We start from the raw sequence: 20502 nt of genomic DNA, 5'->3' as shown, positions 1-20502 counted from the left end.
GAAACTTTGGCTGAAAGTTCCTACTAAAAAGCCAGACGTCATGATTAAATTGTTAGAAAGTTAGCTATGATATTTGAGGAAGTTATGAAATGGCTATAAATGATGTAAGTTCTGCAATGGGCAAACGTGTTCACAACTTTTGACATCTGGGGAAGAGAGTTAAGAGCCACGGGCTCAGCCGGCTCCCACTGACCAGCACAGCATGAAGTCCAATTAGGGCTGCTTTTAAAGGGAGTGATTGTGCTCAGTGGTGTGGACGCTGCTCCCATGGGAGCAGGGCTGTTGGAAGGAGCTGTCCAGATGGCTGTCTCCCTGGCTGCTCTGAACTGCGGAGACCCCTCCTGTGAATTGGATGGGGGATTTCCCTGCGCCTCAATTGCTATTCCAGACCCTCTTCCTGTAAGTAGGGTTGGGCTCCAGGCCCTATTAGTGGGTCTGTGGTCTCTGGGCAAAGCTTTCACAGCTTCCCCAGAGAGCAGTGGTTCTGCAAGATGTGCGTTTGGTTAACATGCTGGAGGGGCCTCTCATAAATTTCATGGCAACAGGAACTGAGTGGCTTTGAAACTCCAGCTGCTGGTGGGCTCGATATGAGGTCTGTTCCGAAAACTGGAACATTTGCTTTTCCTATCATCCGCCCTGAGTGCTACTCAGACCTGGTGTCTGGAGGAGATGCGCCAGAGTCCTGGGGGCCAGCGCCAGTTCTTCTCTGCCCTCAGCTGGCACATCTTGAGGAGACTTTCTTTGGACATTCCCTGCTGGCCTTTGCCACCTTCCTTTTCTAAGTGATTCTTTTTTTAAAATTTTAAGTCTCTAGGCCTTTCCTTCCCTCACTCACTATTTTCCTGAATTTTCAGAAAAAAAAAAAATAGAGTGGGAAAGGGAGAGTGAAGGGAGGTAGAGAAAAAAATAGGAAGAGAGAGAAAAGCAGGAAGGAAAGAAAGAGGCAGACTCAGAGACTGAGAGAGAGGCTGAGAGAATCATTCTTAGGAAAGATACAAGGAATTTGGGAGTTTCCTTGTAATGCTCATTTTTATAAAATAACTAGAGGCAGTTTTGCCCCCCAAGGAGGAGATTGTGCTCTACGTTACTGAGCAAACCGTTGCCGATTGACAAGGTTATCTAAGCTTCAGTTTAGTTTTCTTATCTAAAAAATGGAGACTATTTAGGTTAAAGCAGGCCGCCTACCCTGCCTCGACTTGGGGGATGATGTAAGGAAAGCCCCTGGCACTTAGCCAGCACTCAGTAAGTGACACCCCTGTCCCTGCCCTCCCCCACCTTCCCCAAAGTGTCTTTCATAGGAATAGCCTTGTCTGCCTGGGCCGACCCTGCTGCAGTATTGGGGGTGTTCTTTGCTGAGTCTGGGAGGATCTAAGACAAACACCTTTAAAGGCCCCCAAATGGAAACAGTGACTCACCCTCACTTGTTGCAGGTGGTTTTAGTAAAGCACATCAGCTCACAAGGCACCCTAGGGACACACAAGCCCCAGTGCCGCCCTCCTGCAGCTGGCTCACCCGAAGGGTGCACAGGAAGAGCAGAGTGGCCACAGTGTGGCTTGCCCTTGGGACTGTGGTTTGACCCACTCCTCCCTGTCCACTTACGTCTCAAGTTTGAATCACATCCCCTATTAGAAAACCTGTGACAAGCTCCAAAGCTGCCGAATATGCTGGTGGAAGCGGAACCCGTCCTGCACATGGTGCACATTGAACTCCTCTGGGTGGCGGGGCCAGGACAGCACCCTGTGCAAAGAGCCTCGAACTTGAATTAAATGCTTGTTTTTAAGATGTTTGGTTATATGGGGGAGGGGCAAGGCAGCGGGGGGAGAATGCACATAAGAGAATAGAAAGAGTGAGCTTAGGTGCGTGTTCACGTGCAGCGTGTACTTACATGGCTCTCTCTACATGGTGGATTACAGATGGGTTTTATTCTCTAATATGGTATTTATTATATATTGATTTATTTTAATTTCCTAAAATGTATCACTTTTGTAATGAGAAAATGTTTTGAAACTTTTGAAAAAGTTTCAAGAGTGAATGTATCATGGTTGTAGTTAGGTAAAGGGTTTGTTTTTTTTTAAATAAACAACCTTTTAATGATAGTCCACTAGCATCAAGCTCCCTTCATCCTCTCTGACCTTTGGGCTGAGGCAGACGGGTGGAATTACGGAGGACCAGGAGCTTGCACTCTAAGCCTCAGGCTTGTTTCCACTCTGGTCTCTGAATACACAGAGCGAGACCACCACGTGTCATCTGCCATCACTGCTACTGTTGCATGGAATTTCTTCATAGCTTGGACTCTTCTGGCTTCTTAGTGAGCTATGTGAAGTGAAGGAACTGATGGTTTACACTGGCAGATGGTTCTTTGGGAAATTGTTCAGGATGTCATCCACCATAGCACATGAAGCCCCCTTCAAAAACACCCGCAGAAGAAGAGAAGTTGCTCTCTGACCATTGCTCTCCAACCATAGACTTAGGGAAAGCTGAGCCTGTCCAGCTTGTGCAGAACAGGTATATATATTCCTATCTAATGAACCTTATACATCCTTGCTAAGACTGCCAGGAGGCATAGAGTTAGATTTGTCCCTCAGCTTCGGTACATGCGTGTGATTTTCTAATATCCGTCTTTGTGTATTAACCTGGTGCCTGTTTTGCTCATTGCTACTCCTTACCTTCACTTTCCTTCATCCCAATCTCTCCTTCCCTCTCTCACTGCCTGCTTGTCTGTTTTTTCCTGTTTCCCTCTCTCCCCTCTTCTCCTTCTCTTCCTTCTCTCTCTCATCGCTCTCATAACCCACCCCCCATGTCTCTGTACTCTGTCTCCCTTCCTGTCTCCTTCCCTCCTTCTTCCCTTTTATATCCCTGTCCTCCGTCTCTCCCCTTCTCTCTCTTTCTCCCACACACACTTCTTTCTCGTTTGCGTTGCCTTTTTATGGTACTTATTTTTATAACACCTCTTCATGTCATTTATAAGAAGAGGCAAAGGTATCCATCAGTAGGGGTTAAATGAGACCATAGCAGAGTCCACCATTCACCCATCAGTTTTGGAGGAGAGTGTTCCAAAACAGATTCCAAGTTTTCTCTGTCTTTGAGTGTATTTCTACTGACCTAATACTTTACCACGAAGAACCTCAGCGGATTTAAGGCTTTAGAGTCACACAGGAGTTTGAAGAGCTGGAAGATAATCAACTCCAAAAAGGACCCTGGCCCTTCTACTTTTCCAAGAGCCCATTTATCCTTTGCTTCTGTGTAACACAAGCCTGCATCCCCCACCTGCAGGGGGCCAGATGTGGCGGCTCGCACCTATAATCTCAGCACTTTGGGAGGCCGAGGCAGGCGGATCACCTGAGCCGAGGAGTTCGAGACCAGCCTGGGCAATGTCCCTCCATCTCTACTAAGATACAAAAATTAGCTGGGTGCAGTGGCATGTCCCTGTTAATCCCAGCTACGCCAGAGGCTGAGGTGGGAGGATGGCTTGAGCCTAGGAGGTCAAGGCTGCAGTGAGCCATGAATGTGCCACTGCACTCCAACCTGGATGACAAAGTGAGATCCTGTCTCAAAAATAAATAAATAAATCACCTGCAGGGCAAACGTTACAGTATAGCAATTCTATTTCAATAGGCCTGACTTTAGAAAATAACCTGGCAAGTTTGTCCCATAGATTTCCGGGCCCCACCCCAGAGATCCTGATTCAGAAGGTATGGGCTGGGTAGGGGTGGCAGACAGACTCAGGGGAATGTGAAGCTGTCTGTCCGTAGATCACACTTGGAGGAACCCAGCTCAAAGCCCTGACAAGGGATTTCCTCTAGCCGCTTGGAGGTGGTGGTTTAAACGGCCTTTTGTGGAGCCTGTCAAAAGCCTTTTTGAATATGTACATCAAATGAGATCCACTAGCCCAGCAGTCCCCAACATTTGTGGCACCAGGGACCAGTTGCATGGAACACGATTTTTCCACAGACTTGGGAGGGGTGCTGGTTTCAGGATGATTCCAGCATGTTACATTGATTGTGTACTTTATTTCTATTATTATTACATTATGATATTTAATGAAATAATTATACAACTCACCATAATGTAGAATCAGGAGGAGGCCTGGGCTTGTTTCTCTGCAACTAGACAGTCCCATTTGGGGGTGATGGGAGACAGTGACAGATCATCAGGTATTAGATTCTCATAAGGAGCACACAGCCTAGATCCCTCACATGCACAGTTCACAATAGGTTTCCCGCTCCTATGAGGATCTAATGCCCCTGCTAAACTGACAGGAGGCAGAGCTCAGGTGGTAATGTGAGCAGTGGGAAGTGGCTGTAAGTACAGATGAAGCTTTGCTGCCTTGCCGGCTTGCATCAGGCCTCCAGGGTCTAGCCCCTTCATCTCTCTGTGTTTGCTCCTTGACACATTCAGTGAGCACAGAGAAGCCAGTTATGCAAACTACAGCAGACCCTTCCTGTCTCAATTCAACATCCAGCATCTACTGTTAGCCAGTGACTGGGCCCATTCATCAACCACTCAGGCCAAGCACATGCAGGTGACTGTAACCAGTCCAGGCAACTGGACCCAGCAGTCCTGCAGACTCCTGCTCAGAGGAGAGTCCGGCAGCCCCCAGTTGATATCTCCACCTGGCTTTGGGCTTCCCTGCTTGTCCTCAGGTGTGAAAGACAATAACTGTCATTAAGGGATAAAGGGGACACTTGGTCTTTTAGTTATACCTCACTGAATGTATGGGGGGATTACATACTGTAGTGGTTTTACCACATGTGGATATTCATTCATATCTTGGGATTGTCAGTGTTGACAACAGGAGAGCTAACAGCTGAGTGTCATACCAGACAATCTCTTGAGTACAGAACTTAACAAGCATTACCTCATTCAACCACAGAGGCACCAAGGAGGCAGGGGGACCCGCTGTCTTGTAACTACAGAGGCAGGCTAGGAGAGGCCAGCTGCTTCAGGTGGCAGAGGCAGGATTCAAACCCGTGTCTCTGACTCCAAAGCCCATGCTTTTAACCACTACACAATGTGTCTCCTTCAATGTCAAGGATTCTATTGTATTTTTAGCCTCTGCTTTTCCCCCCTGGAATTATGGGATTTCTAAAATGATGACACTTCTAGAAGCAGCTGATGAATAGAAAGATAGCAACAGGAGTTTAATATTTAGAGATGGCCTAAAATCTCCCAAGATATGAAATGTTCTGTCATTTCTCAGAGAGCAAGAGCTCCAGGAACATGGGTTTTTTCCCTCAAAAAAAAACTAAGTGGGAAAGACCCACTCCTGAAATACCCAAAATACAAGCATAAGAGGACCTGTTGAAAGGAGCGATGGAGACTGTATCGATGGAGCTGTCCTGAAATAGCGACATACTATGCCTCAAATTTACTTTGGACAAAATGGGAGTGGAATAAAATAAGCCCAAAGTGCTGCCTGGTCAGCAGGTCTGTTGTGCATGATGGTGCTCCTGAATTGGCTGGCTATTTTTATTCCTGTCTGAAAGCCAAGGATGGAAAACCCTGAGAGGTTTGGCGACCACCCCAATCTCGTGAGAGTCATGGTACTAGGGCTCTGAGTAGGACCGTCTCAGGCCCTACTCTGCTCTTTTTTCTCTCTCCCCATTATGGGAAAGAGAAAAGAATTTCCCAACACTGACTGTGCTGCTCTCACATGGGTTTCTTGCTTTAAGTAATCTTTTTTTAAATTATTTAATTTTTTTAAGTTCCAAGGTACATGTGCAGGATGTGCAGGTTCGTCACATAGGTAAATGTGTGCCATGGTGGTTTGCTGCACATAACAATCCATCACCTAAGTATTAAGCCCAGCATGCATTAGCTCTTTCCCCTAATGTTCTCCCCACTCGTCCTCCCCCAAAAGGCCCCAGTGAGTGTTATTGTTCCCCTCCCTGTGTCCATGTGTTCTCTTTGTTCAGCTCCCACTTATAACTGAGAACATGCAGTGTTTGGTTTTCTCTTCCTGCTTTAGTTTGCTGAGGATAATGGCTTCCTGTTTCATCCATGTCCCTGCAAAGGACATGATCTCATTCCTTTTTATGGCTGCATGGTATTCCATGGTGTATATGTATCACATTTTCTTTATTCAGTCTATCATTGATGGACATTTGGGTTGGTTCCATGTCTTTACTATTGTGAATAGGCCTGCCATGAACATACGCATGCGTGTATATTTATAATAGAATGATTTATATTCCTTTGGGTATATACCTAGTAATGGGGCTTTAAGTAATCTTTATAGCCTTATCACTCCTAATCTTACCAAGAGAAGCCCTGCTACCATCTTCGTGCATGTGCTTCCCAGACTCCTTCATGTCTAATTTCTATTTGTGTTGTTTTGTTTGGCTTTTAAGGAGGATCATCATACTATACAGACCTTACTGGAAACCCATTTATTTCACTTACTGTATATCATAAGCACTTTTGTACTATTAACTCTTCCGCTTCTGCATCAATTTAATGGTTACAGAATATTCTTTTGTACCTTTCTCTTCTCTTGCTTTCAAAACAGATTCTTATGAAAGCTATCTAAAAAAAAATCACTGTCACTTTGCAAAAGTGAAATTAGGTGGCTCTTGGGTTGAAATAGTAAAATTGCTCTGTTATCTTTGAATTACCTTAGTTTGGGGGGGAAATTGTTTTGCTGTCTACAAAAATGAAAAGCTGGAAAGCATGCTATACAGGAACTCTAGGCCTGTCCTAGGCTTTAGGAAGTAAGTGAGAGCCGAGGAGGGGGTGCCCCAGGTGACAACCCAAAGTCCCAGCCATCAGGGGCTCCACCTTCTTGACTGGTAGGGTGGGAGGCATGGGGTGTGCATGTCAGCTGTTCCTGGATCTGAGCCCCGCATCTTTCCTCTCCCCAGCAGACCCGCCCGTGGCTGCAGCGGTGGTGTCCCATTTTAATGACTGCCCAGATTCCCACACTCAGTTCTGCTTCCATGGAACCTGCAGGTTTTTGGTGCAGGAGGACAAGCCAGCATGTGTGTAAGTATCCCCTGTTCTCCTGGAGTTCTGGGGTGGGTTCAGTCTGACATCCAATTAGAAGAGCATTTACCTCCACAAGACTTGCCAGAGGCCCAGAGACCCTTGGAACCAGATGTGTCAGAGGATTGGAACAGTGAACTGAGGGACACCTTTTTCAAAACCAGCTGGGTAAAAATCCAGGTTCCAGGGCACCCAGCCCACAGCCACTGAGGTAGAACCCCCAGAAGTTCAAGCCTGGGGCTCTGCATTTTTAACAAGAATCTCAGGTCACTCATGGGTCCAGTAAAGTCTGAAAATTCTTGGATTCAAATTTCATTCATAACTTAGAATTTCTGGAGCACAAGACACTGGGATGGATACCTTTGAGTGGCCAAAGTCTCTGAGATGTGGTCTCTGCCCTCCAGCATCTTCACAGTCCAGGTCATAAAACAAGCCAGAAGCGCAGGCAAAGGGCTAGTGTACATAAATGGTAACAGAACTAGAAGCAATTTAGAAATAAAGATGCAGGACATGCATGGTGGTCTCCACACCTGGCTGATCATCATCCTCCTTGGGGGGCTTCTCGAAGTATTACTGAACCCTGCTCTGACCTATGGAATCAGAATCTCAAGGAGTGGGAGCTGGGAATCACATTAGTTCAGAGCCACGGTGATTGCCACAGTCAGCCAGGTTGGGGAAGAAAGTCACTCGAAGAAGGCTCCCCAGAGCAGGTGTTAGGGTTAGACCAGCTGGAGAGAGTAGAGAGGTTGTTCCAGGCCTCACGTGCTCGGGGGACCTGCTACTGCAGGTCAGCGTGGCTACACCAGGGAGACAGAGAGGAGACCAGCTTAGAGACAAATTGGAGGCCAGAGCCTGTTGAAAGCTGTCTTTATTCTTTAGGCAATGGAAGCCATGTGAGTTTCAGAAAGACATATTTAAAGACAATCGGTCTGTCTATAATAGAATACGATTGGGGGACCTATATATGTAACCTTGGCACTCTATCTACTAGATGCCAGTAGCACCACTATCCCTGGCTGTGCCAATCAAAAATATCTCCAGACATTGTCAAATGTCCTCTGCAGGGCAAAACTGACCCCAAGTTAAGAGTCACGGATCCATATGAAATTGCCGTTTTTGTAGGTCAAATATGGTTGAGGATCAGCAATTTCATACTCATCGTTAATAAAAACTGGCACCTATTAAGGTTTTGGCTTCATGTCAAGTACTGTTTGAAGTACAATCCATGTGCTAACTCATTTAATCATACTGACCCCATGAAGAAGAAAGAGAGGCTATACCCAGCTCACATAGCAGGGCCTGGACTCGAACCAGCCTCTCTGGCTCCTGAAGCCGAGTTCTTAGCTATGATGCTTAAGGCCATCAGATGCACCAGCCCAGGAGCCTGGGGACCAGGAGAGCCTGCTGCAGTAGGCGGTGTGGGCAGAGCTTTCCTCTGCCTGAGGTGCAGCTGTGTGAGCCTGAGCAGGCCCCTCAGGGTGCCTCTGAGCCTCACCTGGAGAGGAAGAAGGAGAGGCACACTGGCCACCCTCCTCCTCGGAACACCGCAGGGCTAAGAAACTCCTCCAGATGACAGGCCTCCGCACCCTGTTAATACAAAGCACGATGATGATGATAGACACTGTCATTATTCATGATTATCATTCTTATTAATAATTAACATACTAGGGGCCCCTGGGGGACTGATGGGGCTGTTTTCATTGGTGCCCTGGTCATTGTGGAAAAACACTGGCCCTGAAGGAAGTTTGCCCTGGTGACCCAGATACCAGAAAGCTTCCCTGTACAACAGGCAGAAGGTACTCTCCCACCAGCCACGTCCAGGGCTTGGCCCAGAATCAAGCATACAGGCTTCTTGTCACTGGGCTATGAGTTTAGAGAGTCCTCTTTGGAGAAAAAGGCAGGTCTTTACCAAGTTCTGACCCAAAGTGAGTCAGAAGCTCAGTTTTTCTCCTCAGGTGCCCTCCCCACCAGATCAGGGCTGGTGTAAACTTTCCAAGAGCTGGCAGCCAGGCAAGTCAAGCCACAGTCACCTGTGTGGCAGAGAAGTCCCCTCTTCAGCTGTTGGAAGCCTCCTGAACGCTGGGGTGGGTGACTGCTCTCCCACTCCCCTCAGTCCCAAGCCCTGCTCTTGGCCCAAGGGAAATATAACTGTCCATCACATTCACACACCCTTACACTTTGCTAATCAGGGTGATCAGCCATCTCTCCACATTCACATCATACACATTACTATTAGTAATAATAGTAAGTGCTCAATAAAAGCTTAGTTGGTGACAGGCATGGTACCCAGCACTCTGCCTACCGTAACCATGGATCCCTCACAACTCCCCTCTCAAGCAGGGATTATTACCCTTGTTGTATAAGTGAGAAAGCTGGGGTTCAGAGAAGTTGAGCAACTTGCCCAGAGTCCCAGAGCTAGTAACTGGCAGAGGTGGGGTTCAGTCCCATCATTCCAGCGCCAGAACCCATACTCCCAGCTGCTGCCCAGAGGGTGCTGTGCCTCCGCTTGGCAAAATTCACCTCAAACCACTCAGCTCTTTTGTTTCCAGGCATCTTCCCCCTGCAAATTAACCCTCCTCCTAAGAAAGGTCAGGGTCATTCCCAAGCTCAGTCCCCTGATCACAGACTCTTAACAGGTTTTTCCTATGGGCCAAGTGCAAGGCTACAGAGACAGCTGAGACATACTCGCATTTGGAAAAGCTGACCATCTTGGGGGAGCCACAGCCGTGCAAGCAATTACACCTCTTTGCCTCATTTTCCCCTCTGGATCTTGATGGCCCAGGGATGGTATTCAGTCTACAGAAATGCTTTATATGGCAACAGATAATGAGCCACACTGTTCTTAGGTGACTTTAATCAGTTTGTCAGCATTTTAGAAGTCAGATTTCACATTTCCATGCAGACGTCCAGGTCCTCTTGAATAAGCAGAATGGCAACACCGGGCCTGAACTTCCAAACGCAGCCCCTCAGCTGGGACTCACTCAGGTGTGCCACCCCAGATAGGGCTCGCCCTCTCCAGCCCTTCATTCCCCACCTCTCCCCAAAATTCCTGACAGCAACATGGAACATTGGTCCCTGATCCCCTATTGCCCTGCTGCTCTGCTTACACCAGCCCACTTGGCTCACTTTGCCATCCACGGGACCCCTTGGAACTTGCATGTGTTCAGCCCTGGGACAGGGTCCTCTGCAGGCCCCTCTGCAGCACTCCTTACCCCCCTGATGGCTTGTGAGCTCTGGGAAGACAGAACCATACCTTATCCCTTTTTGTATTTATAGTACCCAAAAGAATGTTCTAATTAATGAATTCCCTCTAGACCAGAAACACTTGAGTGCATGTAGAGAAAGCAGAACATTCTGTCCCTGCTCCTGTGACTTGCCCAGCCTTGGGAAGCTGACACACACATCCTGGTCAATAAACCTGCAAACCCTGAGGTCAGGCCCCATCTGTCATGGCCTCATCAAGCAAACCCACAGGGAGCCAGGATTCTAGTCTCCAGAGGGAGCCCTTTCTAATAAACTCCGTCTTCCATAAGAACAACAGTCTTTAGGTTTCCAGAGAACCTAAAATGGCATCTCACACTATAAAATGAGGGAAAGAAAAAAAGTTTAAACAAATAACTAGTCACAGACTGCCAAAGGTGGTGAAAACTAGCCTTAGATATTTATGCTTCAGGTGAACCCTCGATGGTATTTTACAGCTCCCTTTAATAAATCCCCTAGCTCCCAACCACAGCAGAAAACTAATGGGAAGAGAATTTGCAAAGACAGTAAAGCTATAGAAATGCAAGGTTAGGACTCTCATCACTTTTTCCCCGAGGCAGATTCCTCACACCATTGGTCTGCTGCCTGCAGAAGCCTTCAAACAAAGGAAAGCCGTTGAAGGAAGCCACCCAGGTGACAAGTTTACCCCTGGAAACCAGTTTGAAGTTTCTCACCTGTCCCAAATGCTCCTTGGTGACCCAACTCCCTGACAAGTTTCCCACAGCAAAGTATGAAAGCAAATTCCTGTCAGCCAAGGGAAACACTCCACCTGGCCCTGGCCACAGAACATTCCAGTGGAATCTGAACAGAGTCAAACACCCAAAGAGACCTGACCGCCATCAGTTCATAGCCAGCTGCCTGTGTAACCAAGGTGGCGCCTCCCCAGAGATTAGGATTGGGGCAGTTTTCTTGTTGGTACTCGAGCCCCCTTACATAGATCTATCAGCAGGTGGTGGGGGTAGGGTTAAGAAGGATGGCATCACTCCCATCCACAGGTCTGGAGAAAGTGCAGGTCCTCCCAGAGTGGGGGTCACACACCAGGCAGGAGGACACCGCAGTTAAAGGCATGGACTGGAGGTCAGGTAGACAGAGGTAAAGTCCAGCTGAGTCTCCCATACAAATGACTTGGCCCCTTTAAGCCTCTGTTTCTTTGTGCACAAAATGAGGATACTAATACTTCATAGGATTGTAATGGGGACCCAGTGATGATAATGTATATAGAGCAATTGCTGCCTATGACAAGAGCCACTGGACTCATAAGTAATGGGACTACTTAAATTAATTGCTTAAAATTTAGTTTCTCAGTCTCACTAGCCACATTTTAAGGATGTAATACCTCAGGGTAGCTAGTGGCTATTGTATTCATCTGCCCAGCTACAGACTCTGTCATGATCATGGAAAGTTCTATTAGACAGCACCGGAGAACATTCAAGCCCAGTTCCCAGCACAGCATATGAGCTCAAGTGCTTGCTATTGTGGCCGCTGTTGGCATCATCACCGCAGCCAAGGGATGTTGTGAGGTCCTGCTGGAAGGAGTACGTAAGTAGGGCTGACCATACTCCAGCCCTTTCCTACCCAGCCCCCAGAGCACAGAGATTGTAGGACTTGGTGAATCTGGTTCTTAAAAGGCTGAGAATGTGTGAGTCCAATACACATGCCCTTGGTCCTAGTGCACCCACTGCCTCATAGCCCTGTGGAATGTGCAGCCAGGTGGGAACCAGCGCCTACCTGAGGCCAAGGAGAGAACAGCAGTTGGGTCAAGTGTGATGATTCATTTGCAGCCAGGTGAGGTGACTCTTCCCACTCCTTCTGTGACTTGTGCCTAAACTAATCAGCATAATTAAGTCTAATATTAGTAGAAGCTTGGGAAGTTTTTTTTTTTTAAGTATGTCACTAAACCTTTTTCCTTTTCCGTCATAAAGAGCAACTGAGAAGTACTCCCAATATTACAATAGGAAGAGAAAGGATCGCCCTCCCCTGCCCACTAGAATCAGCTGAGAGCTTTAAAAATCTTGATGCTCAGGACTGACTCCTAGAGATTCTGATTTAATTGATCTAAAGGTGTGGCCTGGACATCAGGATTTTTGAAAGCTCTGCAGGCAATTTCAATGGGCAGCCAAGGTTGAGAAACATGGGTTTCACTATTAAAAACTTCATGGTGGCTCTCAACTCTGGCTGTGTCAGAATTACCTTTTGGCCCTTTCTTTAAAATGCCCTGGCCCCACTTGCAGAGAGATTTTGATCTGGGAGGTCCCAGCTGTAGGTGAGACCCACTGGGCTGCTTGGGGCTATGACACAGCGTTCTTGGAGCTCTTCTAGGTCAGGACCTGGAGTCCCAACGATGAGGCAGTTCCCCAGGTGCCTCCCGTGCCTCCCACCTTGGGGAAGTGTTCGCTCAGAAGCATGTTGGGCTCCCTCACTCTGTGGGACTGGGAGTTGAGTGTTTGCAGCTATTACACTAGAGTGATAGGCACTCTTGTTGGCATGAAGACTTTCCTAAGGGGCTGGGCCTCCTGCTGGGGTGGTTTTAAAGCAGAGCTGATTTGCAGGGGCCAGCATGCATGAATGGCAAATGTTCCTCTGGGAGAAAAAGCATGGAAAGTCAGCAAGGTGTGTCCCAGCCCAGGGAGTTGTCTCCCTTGGTGTGTTAAGATGGCACTGTCTGGGGGCACATTTGCACCTTGCCACACTGACAGCGAGGAGACCTCACTACAGGACAATCAGTAGCCCATCTCTTGTGTCTGATCAGGTTTGTGTTTGTCACTAAATCACTAGCCCGGGGTATCTTCCAATCCAATTTGCATTAACCCAGAAAGGTAGCCTTATTGGGTGAAACTGTTAGTTCCCAAACCTCTAGAAGCTTTTGTTTCTTCATCTGTCAAACAAGGTAAGTAATAGCTGCAACCTCACAGGTCAGTTGCGATTGTTGGGATTAAAAGAGATGATTCATGTAGGAGTTTAGCCTACTGCTTGCAGTAAATGTTACATGTTGTAATTAGCAGTTGGCTGCCACTATTTTATTTAAATGAAATTTACTGGGGTCTCCAGTATTGATGTGTTAAGTCATAGCATTTTTAGAGCTGAATAATAGGCGAGGTGCTAGAATCCCTCTTTCCCAGGGCCTGCTGGTTAGAGTAGAAACATTTCAAGTTGTGTGAAATTGTCATGGGTTGTTCACCTTCCTATACCCTGAGACTTTCACAAAAGACTCTGCAAATCCTCATTATGGTACCCTTCGCCAGGAGAAAGAAGCACTAACCCTAACCCTAACCTTTTGCAGAGAAGTCTCACTGGCTTGTCTACAACTCCTGGTTACAAATCTGATAATCCACTCCAAAGCCCAGGCTCCCCGGCCCCATTCCCTTCAGTGGTTCACCAGAGGTTTCTGTAGAGCTAAGCCTGGCCCTGCCCTGCAAGAGCAAGAAGGGTGGGGCCAGAAGTGAAGCTGGTTGGAGAAGAGCAGTCAGAAAGGTGGGCATAGTCCTGGGGGGTTCAAGGAGGAGAGGTTAGGGAGATCAAAGTGAGCTATGGAAGAATGGATGGATGGGTGACAAAAAGGAATGTGAATGAGTCTGTAAATTACATTCTTCTGGAGAATGTGATCCTTGGAATGGAGCCTGAGGAGGAGGATGAGGAATGATAGAAAGATATTGCAGGTGGAGAAGGTAGCCAGAGTTGAGATTCACAGTGGAGGGTAGTTGTTCATTCATTCTGCAGGTGTGTCCTGAGTCCCCACATGCTGGGAACTGTGCTAGGTGCAGTGTGTGGATTGGCAACAACTTGGATTGGCTGGAACCTAGATGGGTGGGAGATAAAGTAGAGGCGTGGATTAGGGCCCTGTGGGAGAGAGGGCTAGCTATCACAGAGGAAGCGCACAACTCAGGGACCTCATCTGGAAGGTCGGAGAGCCATCTGGGTGCAGCGTGAAAACTTGAGGAGCTAGAGGGAGGGACCCTTTGCAGGATTTTCTTGAGATATGGACGGCTTAGATTTATGCACTGCCTAAGACTGTTGCTTATCACCTCTCAGCCTGGAGTCTAATCCACTCTCCGCCTCCACCTCATAGGAAAGGGCCGGTGCCTGCGGGGAGAGCTGTTTCTTGACCTTTGCCTTTATGTAATTTTGTTATTAAAATCAAAGCAAGCAAACAAACAATAAAACCCTGTCCCTGTCCCATAGCCCCCTGAGCCATTGAAAGTCACTGTTCTTATTCAGAGTTCTGTGATCCCCTCTCAGTGTGCCTGGTCTTCAAAGGCCTTTTAATCTAAAAGTGAAGGTTAGGGGCTAATTAATCAAAAGATAAACTCTTTTAAAAAGTTTAGCTATCATTGCCATGTCTAGGGGAGAAACAAAACAAAACAAAACTTTAAATCTAGCATAGGATATGGGGCCGCTCTGCTGAAGTCCCCACCAGCAGGCAGGGCGTGGTGACTCACGCCTGTGATCCCAGCACTTTGGGAAGCCAAGGCGGGCGGATCACCTGAGGTCAAGAGCTGGAGACCAGCCTGGCCAACATGATGAAACCCCGTCGCTACTAAAAATACAAACATTAGCCAGGCGTGGTGGCATGTGCCTGTAATCCCTGCTACTCAGGAGGCCAAGGCAGGAGAATCGCTTGAACTCAGGAGACGGAGGTTGCAATGAGCTGAGATCCCGCCACTGTACTCCAGGCTGGGTGACAAGAGCGAGACTCCATCTCAAAAAAAAAAGAAGTCCCCCCTGGCAAAGGAGGTGGTGATCTTACATTTCTATTGACAATAAGAATGTTACTCCATACAAAGGGACCAGTGTCTAAGCTAAGTATCTTTTATTGAGAAGAATCACATGCTTGGGGGATTAGTGGCTCAGGGTGAGGGGATGCCTGTAGAAGAAAATGACCATCCCATCCTTATGGCCAGGGCACATCCTGAAGCACTTTTGAGACCCACTCGTGTATAGCAGGGGGCTGTGATTAAAAGATTAATGCCAAAGAACCTCTGAATGGTAGCAATACCAGGAATTACATCACTTGGTGTTGGTACCACACTGTACAGGCTACACGCATATTCAAACATGACCTTGCTTATGCCTTTACTAAGCCTGGTATGGAGGTAGACCAGGTATTGATGGACAGGAGGACACCAGGGTTCACAGGAGAGTAGTGACGTCTACAGTCCTACAATGACCTGGTAGTAGTGCTGGGTAACCTGGTAGATACTTGAAGAACTAATTAAACTTGATGAAGAAGATAAAAAGGCAAACCACAGCCTATGTCTCCACTGGGTTCAGATGTTTTCTTTCTCATCACCAGAAATTCTGAAAATACACATTTGGTTTAAAAATAACCTGGATTTTTTATGAACTGCCAAAATGAAGCCTGTGTCATGAACACATTTACTGCCTTTATTCCTCCAGGATGTGGCACAGTCACAATAGTCATGGATTGCTTCAGGCGTAGCTTGCATCCTCAGATGACAAGGATGATTCGATTCCCCTTCCTTCTCCACATAAGCGGTGCTGCCTGCAGCAGGGACGCAGGAGGCATTTTGCTGACACCTTTCCCTCCAGTTGCAAAAGCTGGCAGGGCCCCTTTGGGCTTTACCTGCAGGCTCTGGGTCCCTCCAGGCAAGCCCTCTGTGGAGAGCTAGGGTAACAAGACCTTTTGTCAGGAGAGTGCACTGACGTTCCTTTCTTCCCCAGCTGCCATTCTGGGTACGTTGGTGCACGCTGTGAGCATGCGGACCTCCTGGCTGTGGTGGCCGCCAGTCAGAAGAAGCAGGCCATCACCGCCTTGGTGGTGGTCTCCATCGTGGCCCTGGCTGTCCTTATCATCACATGTGTGCTGATACAGTGAGTACTTGCTGCTCCTAAGGCCAGGTCCCCTGCCTGCCTCCCCTGCCAGGGACATCTGCAGTACATCCAGATAACAGGGCCACCTCAGCACAGCTTATTGCTGCGATGTCTGAGTGGTGTCAGCAAAGCTAAATGCTACTTTGATGACTGTTGGCATGGCATGGCAGCCAAGCTGCATGAAGGCCTCGTACATGCTGGGTGGATCCCCAGCTAGGCGGTTCATGCACCGTGGAGGCCAGTGCAGAACCAAAGGCATGCTGGTTCTTTCCACAGTTGTGTTGGAGTCTTCAGAATAGTGATGAAGTGGGCAGGTCCTCCAGAGAGGACTGGAGACAGCTCCTAGCCTCCTTCCAGCAGCAGCAAAAGTGCTTTCTCTCTACAGAAGTCATTTTGCAAATACTAAACCATGTCGAGGGCCATTGTTGCTGTTACAGGCTGATGACCATCACTCTGTACAGCTCTTCCTCTTTGTCCACGTCTCTGCCCCTCCTCATCCTCCAAAACTCAGTTACTGTGTTGTATCTTCCAGGAAGCCTCCCTGGGGCCTAGACCAGGAGAGACCTTTTCAGGTGTGTCTTGGCCCCATTTGCTTGCCCATATCTCCTGACTGGACTGCTCTGCAGCGTCAGAGACCCTGGGAATACAGTGCAATATTCCTAGCATTTGGAACTATGCCAGATTTATTCCCTGGAAATATCTGAAGTCTGAATCTTAGGGGATTTGTTAGGTTTGTGCAAAAGTAACTGCGGTTTTCACTATTACTTTTTAAGACCAAAACCACAATTACTTTTGCACCAACCTAATATACCTGATTGGATAGGCACAAGGAAGTCTCAGAACAGTTAAAGGCTGCCACTCAATTCAGTGTAGGTTAACTCATGGTGGAGACGGTCAGTGGGTAGGCCCCCCTGGCAAGGTTGTGGTCAGTAGCTACATGTCGATGCAGGAAGCCAAACTTATACCCTCCAAGGTTGCCTAAGGTTTGGACAGATAAACAAACTGTCCCTTTGGTTTGTGGCTCTTGAGACATCTGAAACACATGCCCCTGGTTCTGGTAACAGTGGGGCACCCCTTAGAGTCCCAGCTTGTTGACAGTAGCCACAGCTTGCTCACATCCTTCTCCTGGACCAAGGCAGCACTGAGTGGTGAGGGATGGGGTCTGAGCTGGGTTGCCCTTTCCGTCCCCTCCAGGCAGTATCCATTCTGCTTCCAGAGGCCTTGGAAAAACATGTTTGCTGGGGGAAGACAAGCAGCTCTGGTTCAGACTGGGCCAGAGCCCAGGCTGGGCCACTCAGAAGGACCCTCCTCAAGGAGCAGGAGCAAGCTAGTGGGCTGCCAGCCTTACTTCTCATGGCCAGTAGCTGTGTGTGCTGCCTCATCCTTCCATTGTCCTGTTTCTGTGGCCAGGAGGGTCACAGGGACTTAGGAATAAGACTGGGGGCCCATGTGGGCCTCCCCAGAGGGACCTAAGAGCTAATTTTGGCAGATTGTCTGGAAACAGGAATGATCTAGATGCCTAGACAGCATCTTTCATTTCCAGGGAGGCAGCCAGTCCCAACTCCTGTGTCTCTTCCCAGCCTTGGTCTCCCTGCCAGAGACCAAGTTCAGAATTCATGAGCCAGAGACTAAGCTCTCACTCCTGCCAGGCTGCTGGCTTCCTGGGCTTAGGGCCCTCCTGAGTTGCAGGGTCCAAGTTGGGACCAGCTTGTCCCATGCTGGAGGGATCTAGAGGCCTTGATCCCATTGCTCTGGGATGCTCCAGTCTGGGAAGTGACAAGGACAAGCCCACCTGGCTGGCTGACTGTGAGAAAGTAGTCATTGATGGCTCTGGAACCAAGGCCTTTAGAGCCCCCTGGCATGGGATGTGCTGTTTCCAGTCCAGACTCTGCAACTCAGGAGGGCCTCATGCCCAGGCACACTGCTCTGGGCTCTCAGTTTTCACCTGTGACATAAGCAGGTTGGGCAGGAAGGTCTCAGAGCCTCCTCCTTAGCCCTCCTGTCCAAAGATTCAGGGGCTCCAGTAACCTGTCCAGCTTCTCACTGCAGGACAGTGCCAAGACAGGGACTGGGATGGGAATCATGAAATGCCCACTGGATACCAAGAGAGAAGCCCAGCAACAGTCTTATTTCTTCATCTCTGCCACCTGGCTCATCTTAGGAAATTTCTCCTAACTCCAGCCCTAGCCCAGGAACACGTAAATTATATATGCATTAAGATTAGAATGAGTGGAAATGAAGTTCTCCACGATATCCCAAGGGAAACGGCTGGCAGCATCTGTGGGTAACTCCTCTCTCACTCAGTGCTTTCTTTTCTCTTCTTCTTTTGGGGCTTTTTTTTTTTCTTACAAACTCTGAAAACTCTCCATTCCTGCCCACAGAGGGAGGACTCCGGGTCACAAAGGTTTACAGAGAGAGTAGATGTTCCAAAACTAGAGAAGTTTAGTCCTGAAAGCAGGATTCAAAGCCATTGAGATCCATAACTCATTCTTCCATTTTTTTTTCCATGGGTCAATTCAGCCATCCAAGTTCCCTGTTCTGCTACTGGCAATATCAGATGAATAATCTCTTCCTAAACCCCCACAGCCATGCCAGCTGGAGGTGGCCACTTTATCCCAGTCCTTTGTCCCAATTCTGAGGCCATTACACTTGTGGAGTTACCCACCTGGTTCTTTATCAAGAAAGCCAGGTGGAGGACCAGTTCCCTCTGACGGCTGGGGAAGCTGGAGCCAGGTCGGCTTGCAGAAATGGAGCAAATACTTGAGGGCAGCCAACAGATGCTTCTGTTGTTGGCCAGCATCTGCCCCAAAAAACCACTGCCCTATCAAGCCCTCACCCCGCTATGGTGCGTGTCCCTCTAGAAGCCCCCATGGGGAGCTGGTTTAGAGCTGGAGCTGCCCAGCAGTGCCCTTGGGCAGATGCTGTGCCACCCTGGCCCTCCTGCCAGGCTCCTGCCCAGACTGGGTCCCCTGTGTCTTTGCAGCTGCTGCCAGGTCCGAAAACACTGTGAGTGGTGCCGGGCCCTCATCTGCCGGCACGAGAAGCCCAGCACCCTCCTGAAGGGAAGAACTGCTTGCTGCCACTCAGAAACAGGTAACGAGCCTCTTCTCTGGTGGGAGACACTATTGGGTGGAGAAAACGACCACTTTCTCCAAGTCAGGGCAGAGGTTCCTGGAGTATGAAGCAGGAAGAGGGGAGAAAAGGAAGAGACTGTCTCATTCTACCAAGTCAGGTTTAGCTTATTCATAGGTGCCTTTTACTTAGGAGGGACCCCTTATATCCTGGCTGGTGGCTGTGGGACCTTTGACAAGTTACTCAACCTCTCAGAGCCTCGAGTTGTTTTGTTTTGTTTTGTTTTGTTTTGTTTCTGTTTTTTGAGATGGAGTCTTACTCTGTCACCCAGGCTGGAGTGCAATGGTGCGATCTGGACTCACTGCAACCTCCAACTCCCGGTTTCAAGTGATTCTCCTGCCTCAGCCTCTCGAGTAGCTGGGATTACAGGCTGCCCTCCACCACGCCTAGATAATTTTTGTATTTTTAGTAGAGACAGGGTTTCGCCGGGGTCAGGCTGGTCTCGAACTCCTGACCTCAAGTGATCTGCCCACCTCAGCCTCCCAAAGGGCTGGGATTACAGGCATGAGCCATTGTGCCCGGCTTAGCCTTGGTTTTCTTATTCTTAAAAAGATGTTGTGCAAATTGCATGAGTACTGATATAAAATACCTAGTATAGTGTATCACCCAAATTGTAGGCACTCAAGAGATGTTCATTCTCTTTCCCTTGAGCGAGTCACTCCCCCTTTTTCATCTGTAAAAGGAGGCATTTGGCCTATGGAAGGTCTCTAAGGACTTTAAAACCCTTAGATCCTATGATCTGCATTAAGTGTACCTTTTTTCCTGGACATTTTCGCCAACATTCATAAAGAAGATTGGATATCAGGATGTGGGGCCCAGCTTGCACCTCAGGAGCCTCCTCGGAGCATCAGTGGCTCTGGGCTCATGGAGGTGAAGAGTCCTTCATCCAAACAGGGAAGGAAAAGTCTCACACCGGCCAGCTTTTCGGGGATGCGGTTTTGACCAAGAGAGCCCATCGTAAAGTTCTTCTTGAGGACATAGTGGGTCAGGAGACAGTCATTAAAGCGAATCCACCCAGAAGTGTCCTTCCCTAGTAAACAGTTGGTGTTCAGAAGTTCCAGGGTCCATGGAGAGGGTAGGGAGGAAGGCTGCTGGGAGTCTGGACACACGTGCGTTCATTAGAGCGCATGGTCATCTGGAGGGAGCTGAAGGCTCAAGAACACATGCATTTGTTCTTTATTTCAATCACCATAGTCACTGTGTGCAGTAAGTGAGCACACACAGACTGTGCAGGAGCAGCACTTGAGATTAGGAGCCATAGCTCTTGAGGATGCAAATCCATTCAGCTTTACAGTGGCC

At 48.3% G+C, this 20502-nt stretch overlaps 1 protein-coding gene and 1 long non-coding RNA gene across 3 annotated transcripts in view; one reads left to right on the top strand and one right to left on the bottom strand.

Annotated features, from left to right (window-relative positions):
* The window catches only part of TGFA (transforming growth factor alpha), a 107978-nt gene that overhangs the window by 82846 nt on the left and 4630 nt on the right, over positions 1-20502 (top strand). Inside the window, exons 3-5 of one of the 2 annotated variants that reach the window (XM_009184381.3) lie at positions 6861-6981; positions 15922-16071; positions 19055-19164. In XM_009184381.3, the coding sequence (XP_009182645.1) occupies positions 6861-6981; positions 15922-16071; positions 19055-19164 (381 nt within the window). The remainder of the gene's footprint in view (positions 1-6860; positions 6982-15921; positions 16072-19054; positions 19165-20502) is intronic. The other variant, XM_009184382.2, reaches the window with a different exon arrangement.
* LOC103877050 overlaps positions 8380-20502 on the bottom strand; it is a 49850-nt gene continuing 37727 nt past the window's right edge. The window contains exons 7-8 of the long non-coding RNA XR_004178307.1: positions 11971-12069; positions 8380-8568 (exon numbers count right to left, since the gene is read on the bottom strand). This is a non-coding gene — a long non-coding RNA (uncharacterized LOC103877050). The remainder of the gene's footprint in view (positions 8569-11970; positions 12070-20502) is intronic.

This window comes from Papio anubis, chromosome 14 (assembly GCF_008728515.1).
Source record: "Papio anubis isolate 15944 chromosome 14, Panubis1.0, whole genome shotgun sequence".
NCBI classification, from domain to species: Eukaryota; Metazoa; Chordata; class Mammalia; order Primates; family Cercopithecidae; genus Papio; species Papio anubis.
Note: the sequence above shows the minus strand (reverse complement) of the source record. Positions and strands in the feature narration are given on the sequence as shown.